General features: G+C 45.9%; 1 protein-coding gene across 3 annotated transcripts in view; it reads right to left on the bottom strand.

Moving 5' to 3' along the window:
* CACNA1E (calcium voltage-gated channel subunit alpha1 E) overlaps positions 1–14553 on the bottom strand; it is a 406234-nt gene that overhangs the window by 50214 nt on the left and 341467 nt on the right. For 2 of the 3 annotated variants that reach the window (XM_043485827.1, XM_043485828.1), the window contains exons 27-29: positions 4067–4163; positions 1475–1635; positions 607–744 (exon numbers count right to left, since the gene is read on the bottom strand). In XM_043485827.1, the coding sequence (XP_043341762.1) occupies positions 607–744; positions 1475–1635; positions 4067–4163 (396 nt within the window). Of the gene's footprint in view, positions 1–606; positions 745–1474; positions 1636–4066; positions 4164–5923; positions 5936–14553 lie in introns of all 3 variants that reach the window. The other variant, XM_043485826.1, reaches the window with a different exon arrangement.

The raw sequence follows: 14553 nt of genomic DNA on the forward strand, positions 1-14553 counted from the left end.
GATTCTCCAGGCAAGAATACTGGAGTGGGTTGCCATTTCCTTCTCCAGAGGATCTTCCCAACCCAGGGATCAAACCAGTGTCTTTGATGTCTCCTGTATTGGCAGGTGGGTTCTTTACTACTAGCGCCATGAGCAGCATAAAAAAAACTGCATTCTGTTACTTTTGCCATATAAGGTATGATCACAGAAAGTGTCCCTGGGTTCTGCCAGCTCATCCTTAACCCTCAACCCTCTCTCATGTCCAGGGTCAACCTGGATGATAAATGTGTCTAAAACAGTCCTCAGGGACTCTCCTAAGGTGTGGAGAGCTGTTCAAAGTTCATTTGTTCTGTAAGAGTCAGATGGCTCCACTCAACTCCTCGATAATCAGCTAAAACATGAAGGGCACCAGATATTTCCCTGACTTCATCAGATCCGGCTTGATTCCTATATGAAGGATTTTCATTCTTCCTCTCTCCTGCCTGTCTCACCTACTCATGATCACTTACCTTCCTTGGTACAATCCCAAAGGGTTAGTCTTGTTCATCTTAAATCGACTTCTCAAGGCAAACACATGGTCCCAGCCCAGCTTACAGACAAGCATGCCAAGTCAATCCCATCACTCACTGAGGCCATCCTTCCCCTGTGGAGACGGTGAAGAGGGTCAGCAGAGCCCAGATGATGTTGTCATAATGGAATTCATGGCGCTTCCACTCTCGGCCTTTCACCTCCATCTTGTTTTTTTCATGATCTACATAGTTGCCTCTAAAACCAGAGCAGAAATGAACCAGAACCTTGTCACTATAGCTCACAGAAGAGCAAAGAAATTCTAGGGACTACAATAACAAACCCTAGTAATCATTGAATTATTGGCATTCAAATGCAAGGAAGGAAAGATTTTATTATGACAGCATATTATCATGGAACAAAAATGAGATTTTGTGTCCAACAGCAGACATGGAAGATTAAATCTTAATTCTTTCACTAGTTGCTGGGTGAAAGTGAAAGTTGCTCAGTCATGTCTGACTCTTTGTGACCCCATGGACTGTATGGAATTCTCTAGGCCAGAATACTGAAGTGGGTAGCCTTTTCCTTCTCCAGGGGATCTTCCCAACCCAGGGATCAAACCCAGGTCTCCTGCATTGCAGGTGGATTCTTTACCAGTTAAGTCACAAGGGAAGCCCAGTTGCTGTGTAATCTTGAACAACTTAAACTTTCTGTGCTTCAACGTCCACATCTATAATGTGCAAAGAAGACCTATCTCAGAAGGTCATGAGAAAGATTTAAAATTTAAACCTGATGTGAAAGGTCCATGCCTGACACAAAATACATACTCAATCAAAATGTAGCAACTTCATATTTTGACTTTTCTCCCCCCCAAAGTGGAATGGATTTAAGTAAGAGAGAAAGAAATGACCTATCTATAAAGGGAGGAGTGGACCTTATCAAAACACATTTTAGCAAAAAGTGAGTGGTACGTGCTAGTGGCACTTACATGCACTCCTTCTCTGTGTCCTTGGAACTGTCCGTGCAGTAGAAGAACTTGCCCTTGAAAAGCTGAACTGCGATGACAGCAAAGATGAACATGAAGAGCTTATAGACAATGAGTATGTTGAAGACGTTTTTCAAGGAGGTGACCACACAGTCAAAGACAGCCTGAGAACAGAAAAAAAGAGCCCTGGGGTGTGAGTCACTGGAATGGCCTGTGGATCTGCCTACAGCTGAATGGGACCCACACAACCAGCAACTGGTGCTCGGAGAAGGTGCCCCGGAAGATACCACCCTACTAAGAAGCGACACTCATAGGATTCAGACCTGGCCTCTAAACTGGTCACGACTACAGGAACCTACCACTTGGGAGGGGAACACATGCTCTGAATCTGAAAGGAAACCCGAAGCAGAAGAGACCAGATGGTAGCAGGCAGTGGAGGGAGTCCTCTGTGGAATTCCATTACGTGCACTTCACTTAGTGTGAAACAGAAATGTATTGCAGAAAAGGGATCCTCGAAATCATTTAGCCCATTTTAGGCATTCAATAGGCTAAATGATTTCAAGGATCCCTTTTCTGAAATACATTAAATAGCTTATCTATAAACCTCATTTATTTGGGGCACATTCTTAGATTTGATTTGTATATTGAATATGTATCATTTTCTCTTTGCCATTCTAAATGGAGCAGGGAGTGATAATAAACTATCATCTGTGTTCATTTTAATGATATTCTGTAATAAGTTCATACATTTACCCCCAACTGCATTCCATACTTCACATAAAGGTTCTCTAGTTTAAAGCCAGCTGTGCTGGGGATAAAGATTCAACAGGTCATGTGGGAAGGGGTGAGAGCTGCCCTCTTAGAGACAGAAGGACTGAAGGACAGAACCAGAAACTTGTACTTCAGTTCAAGGCACTGAATCTCCCTCTGGAGAATCCCTTCTAGGCCCCACACCATGAAGAGCTACATGGGAATTCAACGTATTTCAAACCATTTTGGGGTTGTTTTCTAGGTTTGTAGGTTTGGCGCACTGGCGAGTCTAGCCCCACAGTGGCGCTGCGTTTGAGCGGTTGCCTCTTCACAGTGCTGGGCGAACACTGCTGGTTTAATTAGTTCAGCACTGCAGGGAATGTGAGCAACAAGCAGCCTCATGGAATTATCAGATCCACCTACATTTCCCTCAGGTTATGGAACTGCAGAGCGAGGAGCCAGCCCTTCCTAATTAATTGGAATTAGCCAAGGTTGGGGGCGCCTTCTCCAGCCTGATGAGTAATATCATCCGCCCGTCTGAGCTCTTCTTTGGACCCCAGCATAGCTCAGAGGAGATGAGACCAGTGGACTTGGGCTGTGGCTAACGACAGTGGTGGTCAGGCCCCAGGGCTCCTGGCCATATTTTGCTGCGGGTGTGGCAGAAAGGAATGAATGTTCACGGGTACTGAGCCAGGCCAGGCCCTGTGCTGGGCCCATCGCCATGGGAGATGCCTCATCCAGGAGGGGAGGCCGGGCACTTGAGGAGGAGAGCAGGCAGGGAGGACGCCTCCTGGGGGGCATGAGCACCTCTCCTCAGGAACCCACTCAAGTGGCCAGGGCCCTGGGCTCTGAGAGGAGCCATGTCTCAGCCAGTTAGGGGTCTTTCAAAAGAGACCCTCCTGTGATCCTAAGCCTCCAATCAACCTGGTTGGCTTACCATCCCCCCGCAGAGCCAGAGGGCTGAAAGGGAAGCAGCTGGGGTGGTGGCGGTGGGGGGACTGGTGGGGAATATTAGAGGTGATGTAAACTCAATGGGACAGAGGGATGGGGAGCATGGGGGTCCCCGGTTCCCTGCCCAGTGCTGACTGGTTCTCATTCACAGGAATTCAGGGAGGAAGAACTTCTATCCCATGGGGCTTTAGCTTCTGTAACAGCAACGGATGTGTGTGGGAGAGATGGGTTCCACATGCCAGCAACATGAGGGCAGGAAAGCCTCAGGGAAGGAGCTCAGGACAGGCCAGCAGGTCAGCGGGCAGGGCGACCCAGACTGAGACCTATGCAGACACAGGTCTTGGCAACAGGGAGAACTTAGCTGTGGAAGCTCACTTCCCCATTTCTTCTCTGCTGGTGCCGAAAATGACTGTCCTTGGGCAAGTTATTGACCTATTCATGCCTCAAAAATATGAAGCATCAAGGCTAGAAGGTCCCTTCTTTCTCTAGAATCACGAGGAAAAAAAACCATCCCAGGTTACTCTGTCCGACCAAGTACACAGACCATGACACGCAGGGCTCTTGTGGCTTCCACTCTGGTGTCTGACCCACCTTAACCACACAGGAGGCCCCAGGACAAAGCCACACTGGTTCTTCCTATGACTTGCCACAGTGGGTAGAAAATACCTCCTAGATTTGGAGTCAAGGGGTGAAAGCCTCCTTAGAGAGTTCTTGGGACGTTGGTTATTTTCCTTTGAGACTAAGATCCTTGGTTTTAGCAGACAAAAAGAATCCTAGTCCTCACGTGAGCAACAGGGATATTTCCAGAAATAATTCTCCAAAAGCAGGCCAATAGTGGCTAGAGAGGAAAAATGGACAAAGGGGAACTGAAGGGAAAAAACTGGAGAATGTCACCTTGAGCTTGGGCAGGCGCTTGATGGTCTTCAGCGGTCTCAGGACACGGAGAACCCTCAGGGACTTGATGGTCTTGATGTCCCGGCCCTTATTGGTTCTGCAGAGAAGCCCCGGGGAATCACAGGACAGGGAAGAATTAAAGAGATGGTCACACTACTGCACTGACAAAGCAGGGTGAAAGGGGAGAGAAGTGGGCAAGCGGCTAGAAACTGGGTCAGAGTAGACTCCATCAGGGAGACCCCCAAGAAACAAGCTCTGGGAAAACTTCCCAATCACTCCCCAGGGTGTACACACTCATAGGCATGCACACCCATGCATGCATGTACACCCACACACCCATGTATACTCATGCAGAGGGATACACGGGGTCACCACAGAGGCACCCATGCACACATGTTAATCAACACTTCTCCCCCTCCCAACAGCCAGAGCCACACTGCTCACGACCGCACTGGCCAAATGGAAATGGATGATCCATCTAATAGGTAACAGGGCCATAGCCCACTGTGGATGGGCACCGTGCCTAGCCCAGGGAGTCTTCAGCAGAAAGCTCTCTAATAACATTGGGTTGACCAGAAAGTTCATTTGGGTTTTTCCATGACATCTTAACGGAAACACCCGAACAAACTTTTTTGGCTAACCTAATATTTGTTGAATTGAATAGGGAGCCCCAGTTGAGAGCAAGTCTCATCAGAAGACTCAACCTAATCCTTTCTTTTGGTTTTAGGTTGGTCACCTCTGCACAGTTCCAGGGAGAGCAGGGTGAGGAGGGCTGGTGGGGACATGATGCCCTTGTTGTGCTAGGCTGCCTGCTCCAGAGACAGCATGTCATGCAGGCTTCCAGCCAGGACCTTGGCTCACACCCCCATTATCTCTGTGCAGCTGGCTCTTCCTGCAGTCCTTCCCATTTCAAGCCCTCTGCATCCAGCACAAACTGTGGACAGCCTACAGTTGGGGAAGGCCCAAACTGCAGCCCCCACCCACCTTTATCCTTGCCTTACAGCTAATGACCCTCCCCCTTCAGCCTCTCAAAAATGTTTGCTCCTAGTAGACAAAATACGTCTATTTTTAGGAAGGAAATGAATAAGTCAACCTGCATTTCTCTCTCCACCCCACTCATCCCCTGAGATCTTTGCATTCAAGTCAAACAAGTGCAATTTGTAAAATACACAGATGGTAGGAAATGAGACTCTAAATAGTGAGCTCAGGCTCTGGTTCTTCCCTCACGCTGGCCCAGATTACCATGACACCGACAATCAGAAGAAATGGGATCCATCTAGAACGTCGGATGGAAACTCCAAGGCTTCTGCCTGTTTTCCACCCTGTCTTCCCTGCCATACCCATCCTCCTGAACAGGAAGATCAAAGGCCATCTATTCCTTCATACAAGGCAACGTAAGAAGACATTTAATGGAATACTGACTGGCTAGAATGTATATTTTGAGACTCTCTTAAATGGTTATAATCCATGACCTATAAATCACTTTTACTCAACTGTAGATCTGAATGTAGATAACTCAAAAGTATCACATTGATATCAATGGCCTTTTGCATCTATAGACTTTGTTTATTTTATAAACTCTTTTACTTTATTAGGTTGGTCAATCTACCTATCTAAGAAGGCAACATATAAGCCCAAATACACATCCAAACCAGTAAGAATGGTTATTTCCCAAGAGAGCTTGGTGACTCCTAGTTTTGGTTTTCTTAGATGTCAATGAAAACACACCACTCACATAAACTCACCACTGCTTTCTCAGTGAGTCAGCTCCTTACCTCCCAATCACACATTCTTCCTCCTCCACCCCACTCCCTGTATTTTTTCACTTCAAAGAAAACTGAAGAAAAAAATATTTACCCCAAAGCATTCCTATGGAGGATCCAAGCAGAAAGCAGTTAAAAAAAAAAGAGGGGAGGGGATGGAGAGAAGGGAGACAGTCAGTGAACTTCAGGGAGAAAGGAGAATTTAGGGTGATGGGAAATTGGAGAAGTCCAGACCCGGGTGATCCCGCTTACAGCCTTGGCACTTGCAGAGTCCACACGCTTTGTGAAAGGAAGGGCCAGCTCACCGTGGCTCCATACCCACCTTTCCACCCTGGGAAGGCCAAGGCCCTCTGCAGGCATTAGTGACGCTGCCTCTAACTAGATGGCATTCCCCAAGTTGTACATTACTCCATGGAGCCTTGCTGAACTGAAGTTTTCTAAATGTAGGCTTTCACTTCCTCTTCCTTAGTAGTCTTCAGTCAAACTCTGTTTCCAGTGAATGTATAAGATATCAGACCAGAGGAAAAATGCCTACTCTGGGCCAGAAACTATGTCTTGGGAAAGGTGTTTCAAGGCATCATGGCATATTTATGTTTATGAAGGATTTCATTTGGAGAGGGACAGGCAATGTCCAGGAGAAGGCTACTGTGACATCTCTCAAAAGCACAGGAGGGCCACATCACAAATCCACCTTGAATTATAGGGGAAGGTACTATCAATGTCCTGATGTCACACACAGAGATGCCTTTTGATAAATTAAATGACCACCTGTCCTTTGTGAGCTATTTACTGTGCAGCTGGAAGACAAATCACCCCTGCTCTAGGAGTGGGGTTTAACAATGACACAAATAAAGATGGAGAGCATGAATATAAAACCTATGAGTTATGAGGACTAACTTTAATATTTATTCTTGGCCAGACTCAGTGTTAAGCACTTTTAGTGCAATTCTTTACTTGGACATCCTAATCACTTTAGCACAAAGGTATTATCGTCTCTGTTTCACAGATGAGATGCTGAGCGGTTGAGTGCCCAGCACTGGCAGGGTGAGCTGGGACTTGAACCCAAGTCTGCATGACGTTCAGAGCTCTCGCTCTGCACCACTAGCTTCTGCGCCAGCAGGTTTCAGTTCCAGGCTCTGTCAAATGGCTCACCAAATTCTAGAGCTGGAAGAGATCCCTAAAATCCTCTTAACTGCAAACAAAACTGCAGCCTGGGGAAGATGTGCCTTGCATAAGATCTCAGTGAGTGAGCCCCAGTGCCACGGGTGAACAGGCCTGCTGCTATGGAGAAGTGCCTAGAATTCAGCCTTTGCTTCTTGGTTGACAGTTTGCTCTGAAGGGTACTTTTTCTACCTTTAATTTTTTTTATGTAACATAAACCTATGTTACACCACCATATGCTACAAGCAAAGACTTCTAGTGATGATTTTATTCAGGGAATGGCCCCATATTGGAAAGTATATTACTTTTCACTGTAAATGTCAAATGAATGGTTGTTTGAGAATTAAACCTCAAGGCCTTATAAACCTTAAATCTCTCACGTGATAATCTCCAGATTCTCAGAAGGCAGAGGTAATGTCTTCTCCTGAGTTGTAACAGTGCCTTCTCATGCATGAGACTAGATTTGTGGTAGGTCAGCCAAATATACCTCTATCCACTCATATGACAGCACTGATGGAGTCCTTAACAAACATCTGGCAGTATCCTAAGTACTGGCTACATGGTTGTGAACAAAACAAATGAGGTCCCTACCTTCTTAGAGTTCACCTAATCTAGGAAGGAAGACAAGTCTCAAATAAACAAGCAAGCAAATGAAGGTAAAACTGCAAGCTAAATGCTGTGGGAAAAACAGAATCATTTGATTGAAAATTCTACCAAAACAACAACATGGGTCACCATCTCTTTGCTAGGCTGCATGCATCTTGAGGAAAAGCTAAAGGAGAATCTCCCATATCCCTGAAATGAGAGAAGAGTGGGATCAATGGATGGGCAGGTGGTCCAGGCTTTCATTAGATCCCGTAGAGTCTAATCGGGTTCATTCTCACAGATACCCATCGTATGAAGGAAGGTTCAATAATTTTTGTTCCTCTCACACACTCAGATAAAGGGCAGAATTTGCTGTCTACAATTAATACTGTCCCAAGATCTTAGTAAAATATCGTGCTATGGAACAGAGGGGCTCTCTGACCAGTGTGCTTGTTTGTCCCTTGTTTCGGGAAGTGGAATTCTTCGACGGTGCACTCTGATCTTAACAGCTGACTGTGACTGCCCAAGTCCTAGCTGGAGGGCTATTTGTCCTATTCTGACTCCCACAAAGTGGAGCCAGGGATAGTAATTAGACACAAGCCAAAAGTAAAATGAAGATTAGTCATTGATGTGCACATCTTTCACACAGGTCTCTCACTGCAGAGGAGCTACTGAAAAGCTATGCTCTTGACTGGCTGTGAAAAAGCACGCTTGCGTTCTCAGTTTTGTTAAGATACACTCCAGTACAGTTTGAAAATTTTCATTGAATGAAAGGGATACTTGCTAATGAAGCCACAAAGTCAGGAAAAGTGTCAATCAATTTACACATGGGCCAGGCCAAATGGCCTCTCCCAAATCCTTGCATAGAAGAATCATTTAAGCCATTATCCAAGTCAACAAGATTGCAAGGGAAGGTTTTATCAAACTAAGAGGACAACTTCTTCAAGTACTTCAACTGAGGCACATTGTTTTAGAAAAAAATTCATGAGCTTTTTACAGATCATCTAAATATAATCATTTGATAACACTTTGCTAGTCTTTGCTACTAGATGCATAATCAGAATTTTTTTTTACACTGCCTAGCTAATTAGTGAAATTTTCTCAGTTTTAAAAATTGACTCTAATCTGAGGATAATTTCATATGTGAGGATGTACCGGCTCCACTTTAATAGGGGCTCAGTTGGGCTCCCCATTTCCCCATTTACTATATTTCCTACTTATTTGTTAAGTTCTTGGCTGCTCTCCAGAAAATAACTGCCACGTTTCTCTTTTGTCTCATCAGTAAAAGATGAGAATTTTCCAGCTCAACTGTCAAGCTGCCCTCCAGATTTTCCATGTGTAATCACTCATCATTCACCGTAATCTTGCTTTTCAGCTTCACCGCCCCGCGCCCCGCGCCCCCCCACCCCCATACTTTCTCAAAGGACTTAAATTGATCTCTGCTAGGAACTGACTCTTCTTTCATAGGAGGGTGCTTGGGGGTGGGAGAGAAAGCCAGGACATCAGGTTCTGAACAGCCCCTCCCTCTTTTACGTGGAATGGTCCTCTGCCCTCCCCTGAGCCCAGCAGAGAACAGTAACAGGATTTTAAGGAATCTCTTGCATTAGGGGAATGGACAGGGTACTGGAATGTAAGGGGGCCAATGGGTTATGCTGTGAGAAGTCTTGAGCCTTGCTAAAGTGTCTGGACTATTATTACATAGTCAATAATAACTCCTAACTAATATAATACAAAGTTATTTGGCACTATACTGGACACAATATATTTTACCTTACTTAATTCTTACAAGACCTAAATAGTTATTTTTAATTTCTACTTACAGACGAGCAAGTAGAAGTTCAGAGAGCAAAGGTGGGTTAATAATTAACAACACTAAGTTTATTTAACACCTGACTCTGAAACCTAGGCTTTATTTACGGTGTTACGATTTATGATGTTACAATGCCTTTTCACATAGGAACCAATGGAAGGTTTTAAACAAAGAAGGAAACAGCAAAAGAATCCAGTAGTTCATGAGCTCAAATACTGAGCAGTCTATCCTAGTATCCTTCATCAGTATAGGGCCTGTGAGGGTTCATGGGGAGAAAAAGATACAGATGAAACAGCAAGATGGACAAGGTCAGGAATGCTTTCTCCATCTGGTCCACCAGGTCTTGTCTGTTTCCAGGCAGAGACAGAGGATCCTTGGGAGGAGGAGAAATCCATACCAAGCCACCACTCTGACTTTACAGAGGTTAATGGCCTGGAACGAAGTAGAACTACTTACAACTACCTTCTAAGAGGTAGAAGGGAGCTTAATGTAATACAGAAAGCCCTGAACTCGAAATCAAAATTTATCAGTTGTTTATGAATTGGTTTTGCTATTATTACTCAAATGAGTCAAACTAGTCAAACCTCAGGCAATCCATTTCTCAACTGTGAAACAGGACTGTAAAGTGACAAATGAAATAAAAAGTGTGAAAGCACTTTAAAAATTCTAAAGCCCCGTGGAAGTGAGGAAGAAGTTGCCCCTTCACACTGGCCACTCCTGCCTCTGGAAACAGGACTCTCTAGTACTCAATGGCAAGGCTAGGTCCTCTATGTGAGGCATCTAAATCCAGCACTTTGACCTTGTCACTGACCAGCTACTGCCATTTGGAGATTATTTTCCTTCCTGACCCATACCTCAGCATCTCTTGGGATCACCCAGGGGCTCTAAATCTTCTGGGACTCTGTCATCTTTCTTTCTTCTGTGAGCAGAGCACTAGCTCTACGCTAAGTGGTTAGTGCATAACTCTTTTCTTCTGGCATATGGACCTCAGTGAGCTCCATGAGCTCCACTGATTATTGCCCTTTGCAAACTTTCTTCTTTGCAAAACACCAGCACTGTACTCTCAATGGAAGGTATTTCTGTCTAAGCACTGGGAAGCAGCAAGACATAGCAAAGCATCTAACTGTGTGTGTATTAGGTCGTTTCAGTCATGTCTGACTCTTGCAACCCCATGGACTGTAGCCCACCAGGCTCCTCTGTCCATGGGATTTTCCAGACAAGATACTGGAGTGAGTTGACATGCCTTCCTCCAGGGGATCTTCCCGATCCAGGGATTGAACCCACTTCTCTGATGTCTCTTGTATTGGCAGGTGGGTTCTTTACCACTAGCGCCACCAAAGGCTTGCCTAGTGATTTTGTTATTCATTCTGATGAACAGTGGCCTGATCTATCTTGCTTCTCAGTCTTCATAATTTGAACATACCCAAAGACCCCTCATCTGTAGATCTTTCTACAAAGGCACTGGTGCCAGCTAAAATCCAGCCCATACACTCCGTCAGCTGGAGACTAATTCATAATGCTAGGCTGTGCCTCTATGGGTGTGGATGAAGCAGATGGCTGGCAGGTCACATGATCTGAACTGATACTTCCCAAGTCTCATCATGAAATCTACTGACCCAAATTACTCTAAAACCTACTTTTAAATATGGAGGGCACTGTGATGAGTTTCCACTAATCCTGAAGAAGTGGGTTCTTCCCACAGCTGTGAAGCCTCACTTTCTTGTGCTGGGTGCTCTGGGACCAGTCTGGTTAGTCAAATGTCGGTTACCACGTGGATTGGACCATTTCATTTTGCTTGGTTCTGTGGCTGCAAGCTGAGATCCTATTTACAACCAACTAACTATCCAATTTGTGCTTGCTAATAGAGAGAGATATTTAGGTGTTCACATTCATTGTCTCCATGTGATAAAAGTCCCTAAGCACACATTCTACAGAGGGTTCCCCAGCAGCACCAATGGCACTTGTAACAGACAATGCATTTTCCAGTGTTCATTAAAAAGCATGCATGCTGGGGCTTAAAGACAAGAGCAGGTAGACTGGGAAATTATCTCCTTCTTTTAGACATTTCCTCCATGTGCTACCACCATGACCCTCCTTTTTCCCTCCCCAACCCAGCACGTAAGGCTGCCAGAGTATAAAATAGAGCAGTGGGAACCCCAAGAGCCCATGGCCATTAATCATCTTCAGAGTCCCTGCTGGGGCACAAAGTCAGATAAAGTCACTCTCGAGGCGACTCCTAAGGCTTGAGTCTCAAGCAACGACATCCTTCTATCTGTTCACGGCTGGAAATTTCCAATTCCAGCTCAGCTGACATCCTAAATCCACAGTTAATGGGCTACCTGATGGCTAAATTTAATTTTAATCCTTCATTCTCTTCCACAGAGCAGTGGAACTGGATGAACTGTCTGGCTCAGTGGTAAATAGGTCTTCCTGGCGTGGAGTAGGCCTTTGTCCACCTTTCTCCCTCCTCCAAGATTAATGTGTAGTCATAGCTTCCTGTGGGAGACATCCCTTTCATGGTTAAAAGAATGAGGGCTGTCAAGAAAGAAGCCCTGAAGGCAAAGCTTGAGGTTGGAGAGGACTGCCTTAGACACAGCAGACTGCAAAGGACAGGAGGAAGGGTCAGGCAGGTGTGAGGTGAAATGCCAGTTTGGTTGTTACCAAGCTCTGCCAAGTGTGAGCAGGTATCAGCATTTCAGTTCTAAAGAGTCACTCCTTTCTCACATGTGCACAGTCCCACGTTCACACACACAAAACCTCAAATGCAAAACCAGAACCAGAGTGCCATTTCCAAGTCTAAAATGGTCTGTGCTTGTGTATTTCGTTGAACGGATTCAGAACAAGCTCTGCTGCTGTGGCTGGTTCTGAATGCATTCAAAAAACCTTATCCATCTGAGAGACTAGGGCAGAGGGTCAAGTGTCAGAAAGTGACATACTTCCATGAAAAGAATGTAATAAAAGCTAATGTGGGAATTCCATTCCTTCTGGCATCAAGAGGCAGATTGACTCATGTTTTACTTTCCTGGCTAAGCACTGAATAATGAAAGGCCAAGGGCGGCTGTGATCCAGAGCCTCTACGTGCCAGGAAGTCCTGACCTTACCTCGTGCCCTGCTATGATGGAAAATGGTAATGGGAAGCTTTCAGCTGCTCACGAGCCTGCATGACTCTGACTGATGTACAGACCTGTATCCGGGAGGAGGTGGGAGCAGAATTCTGGTCATTTTTAAACTGTGTTGAGAAGCCATCATAAGCCTCAGACTTACTATTTAGAATCCAACCCAGGACAGCTTGCTTGGTGACTTGACTTGAGCTGGTCAAGTAACATTTTGTAGAGCAATAGCAATGACGAGGGGAAGGCGCCTGGGCTGGAGTGCAGGATCACAGCCTTCCTGTCCTCCCCTGCGGTCACTCCTGAGAGGCGGCCACGCCCACTGCCTGCCCAGGAAGCCCTTCGCTGAACATGGATGACAGGAAGCCTGGGGGCCAGACAGCAGCACCATCCCTGGGAAGGATCCCACAAGGCTCATGAAGTCAACCCGCATAGTGGACACAAGACCCCCCTATGAGGCAGCTGACTCTGGGCGTGGTGCCCCAAAGTGAAGGGCCCAATGTGCAGACCCCCAGAAATGCCAAGGCTGGAACCATCTCTGCTTTCCCACCCAGCAAGATGGGAAGCAGAAGCGATGGCAACAGGGTGTGGGAAGACTGGGAAAAGCAGTTTCCGGTCTTTTGGTGGACAATAACCATCAAACAGAAAAAAAAACAAAAACCCTCTTTTTCAAATAGAAAAAGATAAAAAGAAAACGGTTTCAGAGACCTAGTCACTCACCAGACTTTTCCTGAAACCACAGGGAGGAAAAGGCACAGTCAGGACATTTATAGTTGGCAAACACTCTGTCTTCACATGGCCAAGAAAGCAGGGTATCGTGAGGGCAGTGGGATGAGGGAGCCACCCTCTGCCAGAAACCCGCCCACCTCTACACAGGTTATTGGGCTTAGGGAGGGAGACCTGAGTGTTCTTATAAATGCTTTATAATGTAAAAGTGGATGGGGAAGAACAGAAAAGGTGCTATCACAGGTATCTTTCCATTCATTTTCTTGTCCCTTGCTATGCCCACATGCAGAAAATAAACCCGTGCCCTCCTCCTCAAAAGTCAATAAAGTCCCCACATGGAATTTGTCGAGTTTACATTATAAAGAATCCCTTCACTTGATGTGCATGGCTACAGAGAAGAGAGATTCCTCTTCGGCCACTGCAGAAACAGCATATATGCTTCCAGAAAACATACATGGCAACAGTGCAGACCTCTGCTGTAGAAGGGCTCAGCTCTCTCTGAGAATTCAGCTAGGGGCCATTCTCTCCCCTTGGTTCGGGGTGTTGCTCCTGGAACTTGGGCTGGGTTCTGAGAAGGCTCTGGCTGCCAGTGGTAGAAGGGATACCAAGTCACTACTGACTTCTGAGGAGCCATGGGAAGCTGTTACCATGGCGATCACCATCGGTTCTGCTCAGTTGAGCCTTTGCAGAAGCCTTAGTATGGCAAGATTCAATTTCAAGCGGGGAGAGAGAGGGCAGGAGTAATGTTATGTGAATGGTGGACATTCCTAGGAGAAAAAATATGGGAAATGACAATGAAAGCTGTATCCAGAGGGAGGGAGGTCCTTGACAAGCCTATAGAAAGACTCACATGTGGTTCCTGCTGGCCTGAGCCCCTGACCCTGCCATGCAGTGGGACACAGGACTTATTTCGATGTCAACTTACCCCAGATTAGGCCCTCACTCTGCTGTCAGGGGAAACTCTGGCTAGCCCTACTGAAATGATGAGATAGCTGAATTCTCTGGGCCCTTAATGAGGAAAGGGAGGGAAAAGAATTAGGAAACGCGAGCACATGAGCAAGAGACGGCATTACCTGGATCCCAGCAAGCGTGACGAAGGCCAGAGAAGATGGGGAGTGTCCCATAAGCAGGAGAAAGGGGAGAGGAGTTACGCATGGCAAGCTTAGAAGGATGTTAACAAGAGAGAGAGAGTGTGGATGGAGAAGGATGAGCAAGTTCCATTTACACTTTGGAGAGAAACGAAAAAAAAAATTCGAGAAGTGACATCACTAAAAGCAAGTGATGGATCAAAATACTCAATCCATCACATACGTGTGGATTCCAGAACCAGAG

This window comes from Cervus canadensis, chromosome 13 (genome assembly GCF_019320065.1).
Source record: "Cervus canadensis isolate Bull #8, Minnesota chromosome 13, ASM1932006v1, whole genome shotgun sequence".
Classification (NCBI taxonomy): domain Eukaryota; kingdom Metazoa; phylum Chordata; class Mammalia; order Artiodactyla; family Cervidae; genus Cervus; species Cervus canadensis.